The sequence below is a fragment of the Ovis canadensis genome, chromosome X, assembly GCF_042477335.2.
Source record: "Ovis canadensis isolate MfBH-ARS-UI-01 breed Bighorn chromosome X, ARS-UI_OviCan_v2, whole genome shotgun sequence".
Classification (NCBI taxonomy): domain Eukaryota; kingdom Metazoa; phylum Chordata; class Mammalia; order Artiodactyla; family Bovidae; genus Ovis; species Ovis canadensis.
In genome coordinates, this window is record NC_091727.1 from 131,723,363 (window position 1) to 131,745,294 (window position 21,932).

At 40.4% G+C, this 21,932-nt stretch overlaps 1 protein-coding gene across 1 annotated transcript; it reads left to right on the top strand.

The window, feature by feature from the left end:
* The first annotated feature begins 408 nt into the window (after window positions 1–408).
* Window positions 409–3,842, top strand: TMSB15B (thymosin beta 15B). The gene is made up of 3 exons (XM_070289661.1): window positions 409–507; window positions 1,948–2,060; window positions 3,435–3,842. The coding sequence occupies exons 2-3, from the start codon at window positions 1,961–1,963 to the stop codon at window positions 3,470–3,472; spliced, it is 138 nt and encodes a 45-aa protein (XP_070145762.1). The 5' UTR covers window positions 409–507; window positions 1,948–1,960; the 3' UTR covers window positions 3,473–3,842.
* The last annotated feature ends 18,090 nt before the right edge of the window (window positions 3,843–21,932 follow it).

Below are 21,932 nucleotides of genomic sequence, written 5' to 3' on the forward strand. Positions count from 1 at the left end.
AAAGGATAGTGGGGTCTGGGTACCAAAGGGAATGAACTTGAAAAAGAGGAGGTGTATCAGAATGATCATTCTTGAGTTCACCAGGAATTAAGACAGGATAATTACTGTTGGGAGTGACCTAGTGCAGTAGCTAAAATCCTTGAGAAATAAAGGAGAAGGGAACTGAAGTTTGCTTGATGATGACAATGCAGGCTAGTTGGTGACATAAGCTGTGGGATGTGTGAGAGGAATGCTCTAAAATGTTTCTCATAATAACTGAAGTTTTTAACACCCAGTTACTGGGGTGACGTCTTGAGTAGAAGACAGTGGACTCAGGCCAGCAAGGCTAAAGCGGTGGAAGGGGCGAGGAGGTGGGTCTAGGATTCCTTGGCCAATCGGAGAGAACTGGGGCGGAGCCTGACACGCACCATATAACTGAGGGGTTCCACGCAGGAAGGCTAACCTCGTCCAGAGTGCTAAGCGGTGTCAGTGCAGCCGTCTACCTTTCTCTGGTCTTCAAGCCTTCTGGTGAGGATGTGCGGCCCCTCCAGAGCCTGAGGACTATGGGGACAGGAGGGCATGGCGGCCGCGGGGCTGGCGAATCGGGCCTGCAGGAATTGGAGGGGCGGACATTAGGACGGGCGATTGTAGTGGCGCCTCCTGGGGAGTCCACGCCTTTGTCTTCGCAGCGCCGCCTTCTGAGCGGGATTCAGATCCTTCTAGGGATGGTCCCTGGCAGGTTCAAGGCGGGAGCCCCAGGAGCAGCTGTCCACTGCAGCTGTAGGTCCGAGGCTGAGGGGATGAGGAGTTTGGGACTCGGAATGGGCTCTCTGGGACTGGCGCTTCGCTCCCTCCCCTCCTGTGACTGCTAGGTTGGAGTGGGCTCCCAACAATGATGATAGTTATTTTAAAATGTAAGCAAATTGCTGCTAACAACGTGGCTTATGAGGCGATCCCTGTTACTTTTTATTTAAAGTCCCTGTTTCCCCACCTCTGGAGATTGGCAGCCGAGCGCTTGTCCAGGAGGGTCCTAGGGTGACCACGACGGAGGGGAGGCATATTCGGGATGTCTGGCTGCTTGGGGGCCTCTCCATTCTCGTCTGAGCACTAGAAGTGTTTCATTCCACCGGGGTGAGACCATACACGCACAGGAGAGCTCTGCTTTTTGGATTCAGAGGTCTCCTATTGTCTTCTCTGGACAAACCCAGAATGATCACTGGGCACCTCACCTCCTAGCTTCATCTCCTCCTCTCTCCTCTTGATGAGAAAACATGGTGAAATAAAATCAGCTCTGTTTGGTTTACCCCATTCTGTGGCATTTCCTGGTTTGATCATAATTAGCCGTTCCATCTTACAGCATTTATAAACCAGTCCCACAAGGAGCTATTGTGAGACATGTAATTAGTTTTGACTGGATTTAATCCCTCCTCTTATTGTAGCCCCTTAGTCTCTTGTCTTTGGGCAGATGAAATAGAAAGAAACTAGTCCAATTCATGCTACTTTTGTGTGCTGGTCCCTAACTCCCCAATAAAAATGCCCCCCTTTCAAAGTAATTGAATACAAAGTGAAGGTACTCAAATAGTGCTATCTCCTGTTACAAATTCATTATTTGGTTAAACCCAGTCCTTATTTTTTCTTCTGTCCCTATCTGTACATGTGTTTCTATCACCTCCATTTTACCTTTGCTGTGATTTTAAGAGTCAGACATATTGGCTCCTGGCTTCTAGAACATCTTTGTTTCTAGTGCACTTGATTCAATGGCATTTACTGTCTTCAGAAATGGGATAATAATGCGGAATAAAGTTCTAATAAAAACATGACTCTTCTAAGATCTGTTGCTGTTCGCCTTTTGAAAATCAGCAGGTAAAATACATATTGACATTAAATGTGAGAATTTTGGCTCTTATTCCTTAGTATGATAATTGTTCTACCAGGTAAGTTTTTTAGGTGTTTTTTTTTTTTTTCCAGTCTTCTCATCAAGATGAGTGATAAGCCAGACTTGTCTGAAGTGGAGAAGTTTGACAAGTCCAAACTGAAGAAAACTAATACTAAAGAAAAAAACACTCTTCCCTCAAAGGAAAGTAAGTCATGGGGACTTTCTATTTGAGACAAAGAATGGTGAAAATTAATAGGTTTGGTAAATGCATGCTTCTAGTAAGTTTTGCCACACAGTAAACAATAGGGTACCAATTATTTAATGTAACATTGTGTTAGTTGTTCAGTCGTGACTGACTCTTTGTAACCCCATGCACTGTAGCTCAATAGGCTTCCCTATCGGAGGACTTCTCCAGGCAAGAATACTGGAGTGGGTATCTTCCCAACCCAGGGATCAAACCCATGCTTACTGCACTGCAGATGGATTCTTTACCTTCTAAGCCACAAGGGAAGCCCAATGTAAAATTAGAAAATAACAAATTGTTGCCTTTTTACTTGCTTATATAAGTAGTCCTTGCAAAATTGGCCTTAGTAGTATTGAGGGAATACAACAACTAATTTTTGTTGGAACATTCTTAAAAACCACATTAAGACCAATCTTAGAATATTGGACATAATATTAGCAATATAAGAGTTTTGTCCAATTTTGGCTATTTGTCATTTTTCCGTCTAGTGTTTTAGGACTTTTATCTCATCCCTAATGAGCCATGCAAACTATGGCTTTGGCCTTCTCTACCTGATGACAGGATGCGGTGAGATGATCAGTTTAGATATTGGGTATACTCAGGTTTCCCAGGGATCAAGGGATCAATTTGGCTCTCCCCACTTGCAGGCTGCTGGAGAAACTCCAAGCCAAGGGAAACATTTTGTCATGTATCGTTATCTAAAAGTTCCAAAGGTAGTCAAGATTGTCTGAGAAGGCATATCTTCCTAATCATATAGTGATAGATAAATCTGAAGAAAATGCTTCGCTTGCCCCTCAGTCTCAGAGTAATCTATGGAAAAAATGGCAACAGCATATATCTACCTCTCAAATGGGGAGAAAGAAACCTACAGTTGAGTCTAACAAATGTTTGGTTCATTACTTTGCACACACACACACACACACACACACACACACACACACAGAGACACACACACACCCCTGACTGGGGATTTGTGGTTAGTGCCTTGGCATTCTAAATTTAAAGAAGGTATGGCAGCCTCCTTGGTGGCTCAGATAGTAAAGAATCTGTCTGCAATGAGGGAGACTCAGATTTGGTCCCTTACTTGGGAAGATCCCCTGGAGAAGGAAATGGCAATCCACTCCAGTATTCTTGCCTGGGAAATCCCATGGACAGAAGAGCCTGGAGAGCTACAGGTCATGGAATTGCAGAGTTGAACACCACTGAGCGACTAACACTTTCTTTCTTATGGCAGCCTCCAATGATTTGGCAAAGGGCTCTTTTGGAAGAAATTGAACTTAATCTTAGGAAAGTACCCTCATAATAATTTTTTTTGTGTGTTTGGTTTTTACCCAGCTATCCAGCAGGAGAAAGAGTGTGCTCAAACTTCATAAAATGGAGACCTCCTGGCAAGAGCAAATTTCAGCATCGCTTGAGTGTCTTGCTTTTGGCAAAACTTTGTAGAGATTTTAGGTATCTTCTACTGTCTTCTCACCCATAACCCTTGGCTAAGAGGTCAGCGATAGCCAATGTCCCTCATCTTAAAACTTCTATTGGTGCATAAATTCCAGCAGGGAGATGCTGTCAATAATCTCACAACTGATGATATTTGTGTGTGTAGTCTTTGCTTCCCCATAGGATAACTTTCTACAATGATTCCTTATATTGCTTTATTATCCTTAAGTTTCATGGCTTTGCATCTTCTCACAATTTATTTTCATTTCTAATGAAGCAGTAAAATAATAAACATAACCAATATGTTTATCATGGACTCCTGTGGTTCATTTCTGGTGGTCTTCTAAGGAATGAAATTATACAAGGGTACTTTTAAGCCAAATACAATGAGTGCAGGAAAGCTATTTTAGCAGATTTGGCACATGGGAAAGGCCCTCCTCTCTCCAGATCAAGTGGGTCCTGACTTGGGGATTGTGTGGCTGATACACACTGACTTCATTTTGCCAGTTCCATCTTTGTCCACACAGTCCAAACCTCCCCCCACCCCAAACCTTTTCACATGATTGAGCTTTAGCCTAATTTACAAGAAGTGAGTCCAAGCCAGATGAGTACCCTATCAACCTTTGCCTTTGCCTTCATCTGATATGAAACCTGCAAGAGTGTTTTTTGCTGACATAGATGGTTAATGGTCATGACACCCCTGAGGGGAGGAACCCTGATTCCAGTTGGTGCACATGTGCTTCTCTCTTGGTAGTCAGATTCTACTTTTAACTTTGGCCCCTTTAGATTCTCTGGTACCCTTTGTGGCAGTCAGTGTGCAGTGCAGCTGCAAATGTCTCTGGATTATCTGTCAACTCTGTCCTTGTGCCTTATGTTAGTTACCCACAGTGAACTTCATAATTGCACTTTATGGCATTGCTCACTTCGTTATTTTGGTCTCAAAGATCCTTCTCAGTTTGTAGGATATTATTCAATATGTGTGCCTCCCAACAGGAATGCTAAGTGCTTTTCCTGAAAGTTGGAATCCTAGAGATAGAGAACCTTGGGAGAAGAGGTCACGTGGAGTTGCCCCCTTGTTGCACAAATGAGGAAGTGAAAACACAGGGCCTGATTTGATCTTCTAAGGTGTATAAGGGCTGGAATTTTAGATGGGACTCTTCTTGCTTTTTCAAAAGTGCTTTTCAACTAAAGTCAGGGGACATGAAAGGGTAGAGTTGGATGGGAAGGGAGAAGAGACACTTGCTAACACCTGCTTTACTAAGCACATCACACCTTTCATTGGGCCTCAGCTCAGACATCTAATACCTGCTAATGAGCTGCAACACAGAACTTCTGGTCTGGTTTTTGTCCTGAACAGAATTCACTGTTTTATGAACCAAGTATTTTTGGTGTTTCTGCTGAGCACAGTTGCTATGAACTGAATTCTGAATTATCTCCCCTCCAAAAAAGTAATATATTGAAGCCCTAACCCCATATCAATAACCTCAGACATGCAGATGACACCACCCTTATGGCAGAAAGTGAAGAGGAACTAAAAAGCCTCTTGATGAAAGTGAAAGCGTAGAGTGAAAAAGGTGGCTTAAAACTCAACATTCAGAAAAGTAAGATCATGGCATCTGGTCTCATCACTTCATGGCAGATAGATGGGGAAACAATGGAAATAGTGAGAGACTTTATTTTCTTGTGCTCCAAAATCACTGTAGATGGTGACTGCAGCCATGAAATTAAAAGACACTTGTTCCTTGGAGGAAGAAAAGCTATGACCAACCTAGAGAGCATATTAAAAAGCGGAGACATTATTTGTCAGAAAAGTCCATCTAGTCAAAGCTATAGATTTCCCAGTAGTCATATATGGATGTGAGAGTTGGACTATAGAGAAAGCTGAGTGCCTATGAATTGATGCAACCTAGATAGCATATTGAAAAGCAGAGACATGACTTTGCCAACAAAGGTAGTCAAGGCTATGGTTTTTCCAGTAGTCATGTATGGATGTGAGAGCTGGACTGTGAAGAAAGCTGAGGGCCGAAGAATTGATGCTTTTGAACTGTGGTGTTGGAGAAGACTCTTGAGAGTCCCTTGGACTGCAAGGAGATCCAACCAGTCCATTCTGAAGGAGATCAGCCCTGGGATTTCTTTGGAAGGAATGATGCTAAAGCTGAAACTCCAGTACTTTGGCCACCTCATGCAAAGAGTTGACTCATTGGAAAAGACTCTGATGCTGGGAGGGATTGGGGGCAGGAGGAGAAGGGACGACAGAGGATGAGATGGCTGGATGGCATCACTGACTCGATGGATGTGAGTCTGAGTGAACTCTGGGAGTTGGTGATGGACAGGGAGGCCTGGCGTGCTGTGATTCATGGGGTGTCAAAGAGTCCAGACACGACTGAGCGACTGAACTGAACTGCATGCAATATTGCTCTTTACAGCATCGGACCTTGCTTCTATCACCAGTCATATCCACAACTGGGTATTGTTTTTGCTTTGGGTCCATCCCTTCATTCTTTCTGGAGTTATTTCTCCACTGATTTCCAGTAGCATATTGGGCACCTACTGACCGGGGGAGTTCCTCTTTCAGTATCCTATCATTTTGCCTTTTCATACTGTTCATGGGGTTCTCAAGGCAAAAATACTGAAGTGGTTTGCCATTCCCTTCTCCAATGGACCACATTCTGTCAGACCTCTCCACCATGACCCGCCCGTCTTGGGTTGCCCTGTGGGCATTGCTTAGTTTCATTGAGTTAGACAAGGCTGTGGTCCTAGTGTGATTAGATTGACTAGTTTTCTATGATTATGGTTTCAGTGTGTCTGCCCTCTGATGCCCTCTTGCAACACCTGCCATCTTACTTGGGTTTCTCTTACCTTGGACATGTGGTATCTCTTCTTTGCTGCTCCAGCAAAGTGCAGCTGCTGCTCCTTAACTTGGATGAGGGGTATCTCCTCAATGCTGCCCCTCCTGACCTTGAATGTGGAGTAGCTCCTCTAGGCCCTCCTGCGTCCGTGCAGCCACTGCTCCTTGGATGTGGGGTTGCTCCTCTCGGCCGCTGCCCCTGACCTTGGACCTTTGTTGGCAAAGTAATATCTCTGCTTTTTAATATGCTGTCTAAGTTGGTCATGACTTTTCTTCCTAAGAGAAAGCTTCTTTTAATTTCATGACTGCAGTCACCATCTGCAGTGATTTTGGAGGCCCCCCAAAATAAAGTCTTCCATTGTTTCCCCATCTATTTGCCATGAAGTGATGTGACTGGATGCCATGATCTTAGTTTTCTGAATGTTGAGTCTTAAGCCAACATTTTCACTCTCCTCTTTCACTTTCATCAAGAGGCTCTTTAGCTCCTCTTCACTTTCTGACATAAGGGTGGTGTCATCTGCATCTCTGAAGTTATTGTTATTTCTCTTGGCAGTCTTGATTCTAGTTTGTGCTTCATCCAGTCCAGCATTTGTCATAATGTACTCCACATATAAGTTAAATAAGCAGGATGACAACATACAGCCTTGATGTACTCCCTTCCTGATTTGGAACCAGTCTGTTGTTCCATGTCCAGTTCTACCTGTTGTTTCTTGACCTTGCATACAGATTTTTCAGGAGGCAAGCAAGGGGGTCTGTATTCCCATCTCTTGAAGAATTCTCCACATCCTGCTGTGATCCACACAGTCAAGGCTTTGGCATAGTCAATAAAGCAAAATAGATGTTTTTTCTGGAACTGTCTTGCTTTTTCAATGATCCAACAGATTTCAATTTGATCTCTGGTTCCTCTGCCTTTTCTAAATCCAACTTGAACATCTGGAAGTTCACGTACTGTTGAAGCCTGGCTTGGAGAATTTTGAGCATTACTTTGTTAGTGTGTGAGATGAGTGCAATTGTGTGGTAGTTTGAGCATTCTTTGGCATTGCCTTTCTTTGGGATTACAATGAAAACTGACCTTTTCCAGTCCTGTGGCCACTGCTGAGTTTTCAAGATTTGCTGGCATATTGAGTGCAACACTTTCAAAGAATCATCTTTTAGGATTTGAAATAGTTCAACGGGAATTCCATCACTTCCCCTAGCTTTGTTTGTAGTGATGTTTCCTAAGGTCCACTTGACTTCTCATTTCAGGATGTCTGGCTCTAGGTGAGTAACCACACCATCGTGGTTATCTGGATCATGAAGATCTTTTTTCTATTGTTCTTCTGTGTAGTCTTGCCACCTCTTCTTAATATCTTCTGCTTCTGTTAGGTCCATACCATTTCTGCCCTTTTTTGTGCCCACCTTTGCATGAAATGTTCTCTTGGTATCTCTAATTTTCTTGAAGAGATCTCTAGCCTTTCTCATTCTATTGTTTTCCAATTCTAGTGTTTCTTTGCACTGATCACTGAGGAAGGTTTTCTCATCTCCCCTTGCTATTCTTTGGGTGTACCTTTCCATTTCCCCTTTCTTTGTGCTTCTCTTCCTTTCACGGCTATTTATTAGGCCTTGTAAGACAACCATTTAGCCTTTTTGCATTTCTTTTTCTTGAGGATGGTCTTCATCAGTGCCTCCTGTACAACATCATGAACCTCCGTTCATAATTCTTCATGCACTCTATCAGATATAATCCCTTGAATCTATTTGTCTCTTCTACTGTATAATAGTAGGGGATTTGATTTAGGTCATTCCTTAATGATCTAGTGGTTTTCCCTACTTTCTTCAGTTTAAATCTGAATTTGGCAATAAGGAGTTCATGATCTGAGCCACAGTCAGCTCCTGGTCTTGTTTTTGTTGACTGTATAGAACTTCTTCATCTTGGCTTCAAAGGATATAATCAATCTGATTTTGGTATTGGATATCTGGTGATGTCCACGTGTAGACTCTTCTCTTGTTGAAAGAGGGTGTTTGCTATGACCAGTGTGTTCTCTTGGCAAAACTCTATTAGCATTTGCCCTGCTTCATTCTGTACTTCAAGGTCAAATTGCCTGTTACTCCAGGTATCTCTTGACTTCCTATTTTTGCATTCCAGTCCCCTATAATGAAAAGGACATCTTTTTGGGGTGTCAGTTCTAGAAGGTCTTGTAGGTCTTCATAGAACCATTCAACTTCAGCTTCTTCAGCATCGATGGTAGGGGCATAGACTTATATTACTGTGACATTGAATGATTTGTCTTGGAAACAAACAGAAATCATTCTGTCATTTTTTAGACTGCAATCAAGTACTACATTTTGGACTCTTTGGTTGACTCTGATGGCTACTCCATTTCTTCTAAGGGATTCCTGCCCACAGTAGTAGATATAATGGTCATCTGAGTTAGATTCCCCCATTCCAGTTCGCTGATTCCCAAAATGTCGATGTTCACTCTTTCCATCTCCTGTTTGACCACTTCCAATTTGCCTTGATTCATGGACCTAACATTCCACGTTCCTATGCAATACTGCTCTTTACAGCATCAGACTTTACTTCCATCACCAGTCGCATCCACAACTGGGTGTTGTTTTTGCTTTGGTTCTGTTTCTTCATTCTTTCTGGAGTTATTTCTCCACTGATCTCCAGTAGCATATTAGGCACCTACCAACCTGGGGAGTTCATCTTTCAGTATCCTATCTTTTTGCCTTTTCATACTGTTCATTTACCAAGTAATCAAATGCAAATATGTTCATTACAGTAGGTCTTAATTCAAATGAGTTATATCCATATGAAAAGTGAAAATCAGACATAGATACATACACATAGGGAAGAAAATGTGGGGAGGTATAGGGAGTATTCAGCTATCTACAAGCCAAGGAGAGGGGCCAGGAACAGAGGTCCCTTATGCATTCACACCTTGCATAAGATCCAACTCAGATGAAACCTTGACATGGACCTAAAGCCTCTACATGTATGAGAGAATAAATGAATGTTGTTTAAGTGACCCAATCATTAGCATTTTGTACAGGAGATATAGAATACTTGAAGATGTTGAAAGTGCTAGTCATTCAGTCATGTCTGACTCTTTGTGACTCCATGGACTGTAGCATGCCAGGCTCCTCTGTCCATGGAATTTTCCAGGCAAGAATACTGGAGTGGGTTTCCATTTCTTATTCTAGAAGATCTTCTGGACCTAGGGATTGAAACTTGGTCTCTTGCATTGCAGGTGGATTCTTTATCTGGCCATTTCCTAATACTTATAATATTTAAATGACCTTGATTAGTTTTATATAATGATAAAGTAGATAATCATACTTGTTAGCTTACTGTCAAAGTAGATAAATAATCATATTTGTTGCCCTGCTGTCACCAGACCTGAACACCCCAGGAAGACTGTTATTGGTTCAGTTAGGAAAACCTCATTGTAGAGTGACTCAGTGACTGTGGCTACCAGTTTGAGTCCCTCATTGGCAGACATGGATTCAATGTGGACTTAAGCTTCTCTGACTGAATGTTCTCACCAATCCTATGATTTTAAGCTGCAAATCATGAAGGTTTTCCACTTCAAAAATAAGAGAATAAGGGCTGAAAATTATGACATTAGATCAGCTGAATGAATTAGGGTAGAAACCTGTGATTCTAGGAAGTGTGAAATGAGTTTTATTCCTGAATTTCTTGTTGCACTTCTGTGCTGCGTTGGGGTCCTCTTTATAAGTGAATCCATAAACAATGGTGATGTTGAAAAGGTTTGTGAATGGGGTATGCCTATCCTATCAACACCGTTATCCATGAGTTGAGACTTGCAATTGTTATTTAAGCCATGAAGCTATTTCCCTTATTTTGCCTTTACGATAAGCCACAACATTGCAAGGTGACTTCTCATTAGGCTCTCTTATTTCCTCAATCATCAACTGAAGTGAATAATTACTAGTGTTACTCCTCCTTCCAATCTTCAACATCAAACTCTGCTTTTCCCTTCTCCATCCTAGATTTCCTGTGTATCAGAGACGTTTGAAGTCCCAGTTATCCCTTCAAAACCCAATTGTGGTTATTTTTAGTGTTTTTTTTTTAACTGATGTGTTCATTCAATTTCTGAATTTACAAATGTGAAAGAAATACAGGTCATTGAAATATCTAATGGCTTCTGTTTCTTAAAAAGACTTCCTACATAACATATGTATTATATTTAGGTCTTTAGTCCATTTTGAGTTTATTTTTGTATATGCTGCTAGAGAATGTTCTAACTTTTTTGTATGTAGCTATCCAATTGTCCCAGCACCACTTATTGTAGAGATTGTCTTTTCTCCATTTGTATATTCTTGCCTTTTTTAAATTGTAGATTAATTGACCATGGATGGCAAGGAGATACAACCAGTTAATCCTAAATGTAATCAGTCCTGAATATTCACTGGAAGGACTGATGCTGAAGCTGAAACTCCAATATTGTGTCAAATGATGTGAAGAACTGACTCCTTGGAAAAGACCCTGATTCTGGGAAAGATTGAAGGAGGGAGAGAAAGGGACGACAGAAGATGAAATGGTTAGATGGCATCACCGACTTGATGGACATGAGTTTGAGTAAGCTCTGAGAGTTGGTGATGGACAGGGAAGCCTGGTGTGCTGTAGTCCATGGGGTTGCAAAGAGTCACACATGACTGAGAGACTGAACTGAACTGAATTGACCATAAGCCCATAGGTTTATTTCTGAGCTCTCCTGTTCTACGGATCCATGTGTCTATTTTTGTACCAGTACTACACTGATTGGATTACTGTAGTTTTCTGTTCTAGTCCAAAATCAGGGAACTCGATTCCTCCAGTTCTGGTCTTCTTCCTGAAGATTGTTTTGGCGATTCAGGGTCTTTCATCTTTCCATACAAAATTTAAAATGGTTTGTTTTAGTTCTGTGGAAAATGCCCTGGTATTTTCATAGGAATTGCATTGAATATGTGGATTGCCTTTGATAGCATGGTTATTTTAAGAATATCAATTCTTCGAATCCATAAACAAGGTAGACCTTTCCCTCTGTTTGTATTATCTTCAATGTCTTTGATCAGGGTCTTATTCTTTCTAAGTACAGGTCTTTCACCACCTTAAGTAATTTATTCCTAGGCATTTTATTTTTCTCTTTTTAAATTCTTTTCTATTACCCTGATGGCTTCTCAGCAATGAGTGATCATTTTTTGAAAAAATAACCACTATAAATCATTAATCAATTCCAGAATGTGTGGTATTTTGGGGGGCCTAAATAATGTTAAAGAAAGCAGTTTAAAATTTGCAAAATGTTAGATACTATTAGTGTTTTTGTGTAAGTATTCCTATTTCTGTATGTGTTCTGTATTTGGCAAATGGGATTTTGTCATTCTCTTCATACTGGTCATTGGTTTTGATAATTTTTGGAGATAAAGCTGGTCAATTAATTTCTGTGATTCTCAGGAGTACTCTTCTGAGGAAGCCAGGACATTCTGCTCATGCCTCTGTAGGTCAATCAGAAGGACAAGAATCTGTGTTGGAGTAAATGGTTACCAAGTGACCTGAGTCACTCTGATGCCTGCAAGAGCTTGAGTTATGGAGGTCAACTCTCAGGAAGCTCCAACTGATTATTTCATTTTTCAACTTAGGTGACTTTGGTGACATCTTTCAAAGTTCTTATACATCAACAGTAGACATAATTCAGCTGAGGTGAATGGATGACTGGTTCCTACATGGGGCTGCGTTCAAAGATTATCTGGTGGAGGTCACCGAAAGTTTAAAGATACCACTGAGTTTGACTGACTAGGGGTTAAACATGGGAGAGCAAGGTGGCTGGAGTTGGAGGGTGGGGGATCCAGAAACAAGTGACATGGGCTGCCATAGTAACGGGCCTCCTTGCCTTGCATTTTATCCAATCAGATATGGACAATGTCTGTGACATAGGGAAAGCAGGGCTTATAAAATCGGCCAACTGTCTTTAAACCTCACATTGTCCTTCGCTCTGAGCTGTGGGGACTGGAGGTTTCGATGTAGCTCAGACATCCTCTGAGAACTCTGTGGAAGACCAAGGCATCAAAGAAACCGGGATTTCCAAAATTGAGCCCTCTGAAATGGAGACCTCAGAAACAGAGCCCTCCGAACCGGAGCCCTATGATGCTGAGCCAAAGAAGGCAAAGCAGAAGACAGTTATGGACATCACTGCCATCCAGACAACTTTGCGAGCTTCACCACTTATTTCCCCAGGTTGCTGAGGCAAGTGCACCCAGGCCTGAGTGTCTCCCACGAGGCCATGAACGTCATGGATTCGTTTGTGAAGGATATTTTTGAGTGGATAGCTGCAGAGGCCAGGCACCTGGCTAGCTCCAACAAGCACTGCACCATCACCAGTGGAGAGATCCAGATGCTATGTGTCTTCTCTTGCCTGAGGAGATTTGCAAGTACGCCATGTCTGAGGCCACCAAGTCAGTCATCAGATACAACTGCTACAAATAAACTGCCTCAGGACCACCTGAACATCACAAACTCGACTCTTTTCAAAACTACTCACTTGGAGGGAAAGGACCTGTAATGATGAAGAGCCACATCCACTCTGGGTTCTCTCCATATGCCCTACTTTCCATCTTTAAAACCTGTCTACCCTGAGGAAAACATTAAAAACCTCATCAACTTTGCCTCAATATGTGTTGGTTGTGTCATTTGTTCAGTGTAAAATTGCGCACTTTTCTTAACCCATTGCAACTCATCACTTTCCTAAATGGTTATTTCTATTCATGGTTTGTCAGTCAGCCATCTTAGGAATGTTTATGGTCAGAATTCTTCCCATAAAAGTTTCATTGGCCTTTTTCATTTTCATTCTCCCACCTAGATATAGGAGTATCATCCAGAGGTTTTTATGTGTGGTGTGAAAGTGAAGTTGCTCAGTCGTGTCCGACTCTTTGCGACCCCATGCACTGTAGCCCACCAGGCTCCTCTGTCCATGAGATTCTCCAGGCAAGAGTACTGGAGTGGGTTGCCATTTAGCAACCGATAAAGAGCAGTGTGTGCTTCCCGGGTGGCTCAGCAGTAAAGAATCTGCCTGCAATGCAGGAGTTGCAGAAGTAGGTTCAATTCCTGGGTCAGAAAGATCCCCTGGAGGAGGGCATGGCAACGCATTCAAGTATTCCTGCCTGGAGAATCCCATGGACAGAGGAGTCTGGTGGGCTACAATCCATAGGGTCTGCAAATAGTCGGGCATGACTGAAGCAATGTAGCATGCATACACTCACAAAGAGCAGTGTGTGTGTGTGTGTGTGTGGTGTGTGTGTGTGTGTGTTAGTGTGTGTGTGCTCAGTCACTTAGTCATGTCCAACTGTAATTCCATGGACAGGAGCCCACCAGGCTCCTGTCTCCTCCAAATTTTCCAAGCAAGAATACTGAAATGGGTTGCAATTTCCTAGTCCTACTCCAGGGGATCTTTCTGACCAAGGGATAGAACCCGTGTCTCTTGTGTCTCCTGCATTGTCACATGGATTCTTTACTACCACACCACCAGTAGCAGGTACAAAAATCACTTACCCATTCTATTCCTTCAATCCCAGTTCAGTTACGTGCTTAAAGTAGGACTCAAATAGAGTGTAAATTTAGAAAATTCTAAATTTCTAGAATCAAGCACCATGTCTTCTGAAATTACATGATTCAGATTTCTCTAATTCTCTTTTTTGTTTGGTTTCAACCTAGAACTTTTGGCTTTTTTTATAAACAAAAATCTTGACTGAATTTCAGCATTGCATGGATGATGGGATTGTCCAATGATGGCAAATGTAGCCACAGTCTCCATAGCAGCCACCAGGGAGGGATTGGTAGCCCATGAGCCAAAGCAATTGGCCAAATGTATGGTGAAGTGAGGAGAGCTGAACAAATAACAACCTTCCTGTGACACTCAGCCTAGAGATGGAGCAGGAAGGTGGGGTGATAATTTTCCTGATGTTTTTCCATTCAAGCACCTGCTTTTAACCATGGCAATTTAAGTACAGGCATCCATTTCTTGGGGCTTTCCAGGTGGAGCTAGTGGTAAAGAACCTGCCTGTGTATGTAGGAAATGTAAAAGCCACAGGTTCAATCCCTTGATTGGGAAGATGCCCTGGAGAAGGGCATAGGAACCCACTCTGTATTCTTGCCTGGGAAATCCCATGGACAGAGGAGCCTTGTGGGCTACAGTCTATAGGGTCTCAAAGAGTCAGACATGACTGAAACTTTTATGACTGTTCTATCCCTTGGTCCATTTCTTGGGGCTTCCCAGGTGGTGTCAGTGGTAAAGAACCTGTCTATAATGCAGGAGACACAGAAGACCCAGGTTCGATCCCTAGGTGGAGAAGGTTCCCTGGAGGAGGATGGAAACCCACTCCAGTATTCTTACATGGATAATCCCCATGGACAGAGGACTCTGGTGAGCTGCAGTCCATGGGATCACAAAGAGTTGGACACGACAGAACAGATGTAGCACACACACATGCATCCATTTCTTGTTGTGGAACATGTCTCTAGCTCCTCAAATCAAAATAAGAGGAGGCTGTTCAGCAATTAAGAGAAATAAGATGACTCCTTCTTCTATCTCAAGTATTTGACTGCTAATGCTTATGATAATATTTACTGAATTTTATGTCCATTGTGCTTCCTTCTTAGTGCATTGACATTTTTTTTCTATAGGTATATTGCTGAATTTCAAAGTAGTTGGTGATTTTCCTATTTCTTTTTTAAAAGATTGATTTCAAGCTTACTACATGCTTGGAGAGAGAGAAAGCACTCCGCAATTTCAGTCCTTTGTAATTTACTATGGATTTCATTAGAACTTAATATTTTATTTTATTTTAAACTATTCATTTTGAACTTTAAAATAAGCAACAAGGATACGCTGTACAGCACAGAGAAATACAGCAATTATCTAATAATAAATGTCAACAGAGTATAATATATAAAACAATTGAATCAGTATGTTGTAAACCTGAACAAACATAATATTGTAACTCATAAATACATCCATAAAAAATTTTAAAGTTAAAAAGACCTTGTCAGTACCACTGGATTTGGATGTAGAAATCTGTTAAGGATGTCACTCTCAGCCAAACAATGAGACAAATGCTAGGAAGAACTACAAAATTCTAACCTTTCCTTGATCCCACTTGTAGTGTTTCCTCTAGGCCTGTCAAGATAGAGTTCTATAAGTGCTAAATTACTTTCCTACTAATTTAATGTTCCATTTTATTCTCATTCTCCCAAAGTGTACTATGGAATTCTTCAGAAGCATTTTATGTGTAATATGCAATAGATAAAGTGAAGAAACTGATATACCCATCCACTACCTCTACTATGCATTTCTCACATATCCCAGTTTATTTATTTATTTTCAACATATCCCAGTTAATCAAACATTTTAAATATACAAATGGGGACTGATATATAGTACAGAAATGGCAAAACAAAATTTTCACACACATTTCAATTTTTTAATTCCCTGGTTTTTGAAATTGTTTTAGAAATTCATACAGATGTATCTAATCAGTTATTTTCCAGCAAAGAATCATTTGCTCTTTAAAACACAGACTTTCATGACCTGAAATTTTATATCCATCAGAGCAAGTCCAGAGAAAGCATTTCAAGCATCTATCTCCTCTGGTACAGCCAATGGGGGACTGGCAGCCTGTCAGCCACAGCTGTTGACTCAAAGTGTGGCTGAGTGACCAGAGCTCAAGAGATAATAGCCTTTCTATGAAAATCAGACTGGAGATTAAGGGGGGAAGGAACTGTGGTACTGTGCCGGTTATTTTTTGGTTCTTTTTTTTATATTTAGTTATAGAGATTTAAGGATATGAATCCAGAGCGGGTCATGTCTTCAGGCCCTTACAGCAATGTAGAGGAAAATTATCAGCAATATAAAACCTACAGTATCTCTTTTTACCTCTAGATGTTTGACTGTTTAGCTTCATGTTAAAGTTCATGGCTTTGCTTGTACATTCTTTTTTCTTTGTGGTCCAGGAGGATTTTTATTTGAATTTCACTTGTGTAAACTTCCTATATGTGGAATGATGGATTTTAAAGATGTTGCTAATTTTCTATTAGTTTCCTTGATAAACAAGTTTCTAACTTATGACATCTGTTGAGAGAGAACATTCTGTGGGATTTCAATCCTTTAAAATTTATTATGATTTGCTTTGAAGCTCATCATTTTGTGAAATATTTCATTTGAACATTTAAAAAATCTGTAAATAACCCTTTTGACTAGGATGATGAAACATGTGGAGGATGTCTCTGTTATGCAAAGAATGAGATAATAGCTATATAGATTACAAAATTCAAAGATTTCAGTGCTCATTCTTCAGAGAGACCAAAACTAAATTGTTATACCTCATACATAGCACCACTTACTGAAGAATAAAATGAGGGCAGGATTTGATACTAGAGAGTGTTAATGGACTATTGCAAGTATGAATGGGGCTGGGATTACCTCCAGACCTCTCTTTGAGATCAATAATAAAAGAATTTAGGCAAATAAGCCCCTTCAAGAAGTTCATTTCTTATTATTATTCTGTAATGGTGAAAATTAAAATGAAGGATTTTCAAGGAAAAAAAAAAAGAGCAACCAATTGTTAAAATCAACCATGAAATCCTGTGTATGCCTTGCTTTGCGTAGCAATTAGAAATTGTTATATCCACTCAGAAAAAACTTCCAAAGTGGAAACTCTGTGCAGAGACAGGTGCCTTTTCTGAGAAACAACTGTGAACCATTTGAAAAGAGTGACTTCAGAAAATAAATTAATGTCTAATGTTGCTAATGGTTCCTGCTTCAAAACATCAGTTTTCCTTCCTATGAATCAGAAATGCATTACCAAGGTTATTTTTGCATGCTGGTCCCAAAGATATGGTAGCTGCAAAAAGTAATTCTGAGAGATCTAATACACTAGGACACTGCTGTCATGCTTTGTGTATTTTGTGTTTGTAAATACAGAAGTGCAATAGGATCACTGTTGAAAGATGTTACAGATGCAGCATAATTGGTCTAGAGAGTGAAGACTGGAAGTGTAAGCAAGGACAACACATAAGAAATCTAGAAAGAAAAAAAGAAAATTAGAATTTTGTTATTGTTGTTGGAGGTGGAAGGGGGAGTAGTGATCCTAATTATACCCTTTAGTGGGCCTTTTTGGAAAGCAGGGAAGCTAGTGCCCAATCGCGATCTAATGGTGTGGTTTACTGTGAAGAGGAAATGAGGGAAAAGCTTCACCGCTTCATCAACAAATTATAATAATCAATGCATGGAAAATAGTATCCATAGGTCAAACGTACCCCATTAAAACTCTTTCCTCCATTACCTCGGTTATGGAATCCATTTAAAGTGTGGATTTAAAAATAGTGAACGAATAACTAAATCATTTTAAGGAAAAAAAAATATTACAGATTCTAATCTACTCAGAAAAATCTTAATCTTCTAACTAATAGTTTACTCTAACTTGTTCAGGTGAACTGTCTCTTTTCTTGTCCAGGCTTTACTCAAGTTTTGAAAATGACAACCTTAGTGATATTCCCCTCTGATGATGGGACGTCCAATCAGAGAAGTGCAACGGCCACTCTGCTCTGAATTAGCCAATCAGGGACCAGCCTGAGTGAGCCACAGCCATTGTTCAAAATGTACATTGTCCTAAGTTCAAGCCAGTTTTCCAGCATCCATGGAGTACATCCCTTCCTGGATGTTCAGCTTTGGTAACAGGGATGATATCAGGTGCCATTCTTTGCCTGCACTGTCTTTGCTGAATTGCTTAAATGATTCTAATTGTGGTGATTTAATAATATCATATTAGTTACCTGGGCTAACGTACAAAATGCCTGAGATTGGTTTACTTGAACGGCACATAATTAAGGTCTCACATTTCTGGAGGTGAGAAGTCCAAATCAAGATGACAGCTGATGTGATTCCTTCAGAGTGGTTTGAAGAAAGCATCTGTTCCAGTCTTCTCACCTTTTCTTGTCAAAGTGGCAAAGACACCCCTACATTTGTTCAGTTTCCTTCCTATGTGAGAGTCTCTGTGTCCATGTTTCCTCTTTTTACATAGCTACAGGTCTTTTTGGATTGGGGGCATCCTAATGAATACAGTTGAACTTCATTCCTCTAGGATAGATTGTATCTCCATAAACAATCACATGTCAGGTACTATGTTGAGGACGTCAGCATAGGATTTTAGGAAGAATGAATACAACTCACATAAGACATGAATTTTGAGTTATAGATGGGCATATCTCCTCACGCTTCCATTATATTAAGATCACATTGGTGTTTTCCACACATAAATAGTGGTTTGATGCTTACTGGGTGGTGTAGTTAGTTTCTTAATTCTAACCCATGCAAGCATAGAATGTTGATGGAAAGTCTTACTTAAAATGATTAATTTTGATAAATCAAGGCTTTCACATCAATTGCAACTGTGATAAACTTGAATTTTTCATACTATGTATCATTTAGTGATTGTTGCTTGTAAATTATTTCAGAATTTAGTGAATTAAAGCAGCAATTATTTATTGCTTCTCATGGATCTGTGGGCTGGCCGAATGCTTCTGTTGATCTGTCTGGTATGTAGCAGTATTCTATTTGTAGCTCCCTCTTTTTTTCATGGTTCCCAGTACACTTTATATCACATTGCTTCAAAATTAGCAGTGTACACATAGGGCTTTTCTCTGTTTGGTAAAATTGTTGTTTGGTTATAAGCAATGTTTTGTAGATACTCCTATAACAATAATAAAGAAGAGAACAGTAGTGACTGCTGGTGAGCTCACTTGCTCAGTTGGCAAGATGTTGTCCACATCTTGGCAACCCTATGGATTGTAGCCTGCCAGGCTCCTCTGCCCATTGAATTTTCTAGGCAAGAAAGTGGGTTGTCATTTCCTTCTCCAACACTAATAACTACTTAAGAGAAAACAAGGTGACTGCTCTCATGTGATTGTCCTCAACTATTTGAAGATTGAATAGTTGTATTTACTTTCAAAAAGTTTCTCACTGTTCATCTCAGTAATGACGAGAGATACACTTTCAATTCAGTCCTTATAAATGCTTTAAAATGTTAATTATAGTTTGCTTTAAACACTAAGTATATTCTGTTATGTTTGGTATCCATTTTTCTACTTGTAAAATAAGTTTAAAATTTTCCTATTGATTAGAATGTTTAAATGTCAAAAGGATGTCACTCAGTCAAGTGATGTCACTCAGTGAGACAAATGATGGATAACCTACAGAAATCAAAACTTTTCTTCAAGCCTTGAGAAAAGGGACAGCACTGTCCTCAAGGGACAACACAGCAAGTCTTTAAATTTCAGAAACCCACAAACTCAGGAGTAAGACTTGGGCAAGCCTGGATACTAGAGAGAGCTTAACCACTCTGAATTGTATGTCTATGAAGGGGGCCATTTCCTGATCAAGGAGGGCTCTAAAGGCCTTTTTCCTTTGGTCCAGTGTAGAACTCTGTTCTGCCATTACCTCTCAAAACTGTCTTGGGGCCATTATGACAGATGAGCCACTTATATGCTTGAATTTTATACGAATCTTATGAAAACATTCCAAAACATTGACTTCCAAGGAGACTAGGGAAAACTATCACCAAAGGACGTGCAGGTAAATACCTCTTTACCCCAGGGTGGTCTTACATACCTGGAACAAAATTTTGGATGAGAGGAACTCTTGGTAAAGCTCAAGGATGACTGAAACACAGGAAATCTTAAAAAAGAGTGAGACAGTGGGAATTGATGCTGAAGAGACTAAGGCCAAATAAGCACATATGTTAACTGACTTCAGTAGGTGATCAAGGAGAAAGGGTACCTCCTGTACAATCATAATTTATACTGAGGTTTGCTGACATGACAACATATGGGAAGAGTTTATGTTTAATAACACATGATGAGTAAGGACTTGGAGAAAATAGTATTAATAGGATAAATATACTCCATTCAAACCTTGCTGACATTATTTGTATCATAGAAATCATTCAAAAATATAAGCAAGGTCCCAGAAACAGTGCTAAAATAAATAAAGCAAAATGTTCCAAAAGCAATGTTTCCAAAGTGGAAGAAACAGAAATTACTTTTCTGACTGGTTCAGATCAATCTTTTTTTTTTTTTTTCTTCTTTCCTGAAGAGTACATCCTCCCATTTTGGAAAAGTGGAAGCCTTCATGACTTGCTCCTCTGCATTGCGAGGATGCTGGAAGCATCCAATCAGAGCAGCTCAAGCACCACTTGGGACTGGCTCAGCCAATGAAAAGCCTGCAAATCCTGAGGCACAACCCTTGACTGAAAATGTGAACACTGTCTTGGGCTGAAGCAATAGGAGGCGTACTAACATCTGCAGCCTTTGAGATTGAGGTAGGCAAGGAGTGTTGTTCCTTGTCATTGGGCCAAAATATTATAGTGTGACACAGGATACACCAATCACAGCCTTTTTGGGAGTTTGGCCTTTGGAGATTATGGAGTATGTTGGTATAGTTCACTTCCTGGGATTTGCTTCTTGGCTGCTGTTTAAACATGGTGGTTTAATGATATGAATTCAGAGACTGTCCTGGATATGTCTTTTGTCCCTTGCATTAAAAAATGGCAAGAAGTTGATTACTAATACTTCAGGTAAGACTTTTAAATTCATAGATGTAAACAAAACTCTTCAGATATTGATTAGTAAGATTTCATCACTGTAAATTTCCACTGCATTTTCTAGTAATAAAATTCAGCTTTTCCCCCGTAATGATTGAAATCTTATTAACAGTAGAATTAGCTGCCCCTTAAATGTCCAAGAGGAAACACCATAGGAAGCCTAGTCATTGGGAATGAAAACACACTGATGACTCCCATTTCTTAAATTCTTCTAAAGTCTGTTTTTGGGGGTTCAATTTCTGTAATTTATTTCTACACAAATATATTTTAAGAAATAACTTTGACTGCATTATCATATATCCTTGAAAGTTATAGGATTTTAATTTTTGTGTGTTTCTCACTTATTGGTTCCATTTCTTACCCCATGCTGCTGCTGCTGCTGCTGCTGCTGCTGCTGCTGCTTCTAGGTCGCTTCAGTCCTGTCCGACTCTGTGCAACCCCAGAGATGATAGCCCACCAGGCTCCCCTGTCCCTGGGATTCTCCAGGCAAGACCACTGGAGTGGGTTGCCATTTCCTTCTCCAATGGTGGCTTCTTAAACAATGAGGTAACATTTTCTCCCAACCAAGAATTCTTGTATGTATTATGTGGGTTATTTTTCAAAACCTAAATTGTGTCGAAAAACAACTTTTAAATTTGTTACTTACTAAATATTTTTAATAGTAAGATACCATGATATTTCAGTTTGTGTTCTCTATGTAGAGACTCTGATATTGCAATTTCTCTTTCCTGATGTCATGAGGGGTTTGATCAGAGCTGGAGAAAATATTAGGCCAGTTATTTCCGTGATTTCCAGGAGCACTACTCTGTGTACAAGGAGTTGACTTTTCACTTCTATGTCCATCTGTGTCTAGCAGGTTGTGAAGCACTTTCTCATTAATTTTGGCATTTCCTTAAATGTCATGTGTGAATTATTTT

What these genes read in the sequence shown, in the direction of transcription:
- TMSB15B (XM_070289661.1), top strand. Translation starts at nt 1,961, where the DNA reads ATGAGTGATAAGCCAGACTTGTCTGAAGTGGAGAAGTTTGACAAGTCC. An exon ending in CACTCTTCCCTCAAAGGAAA is followed by an intron (nt 2,061 to 3,434) that starts GTAAGTCATGGG and finishes GTTTTTACCCAG; the next exon opens with CTATCCAGCAGGAGAAAGAG.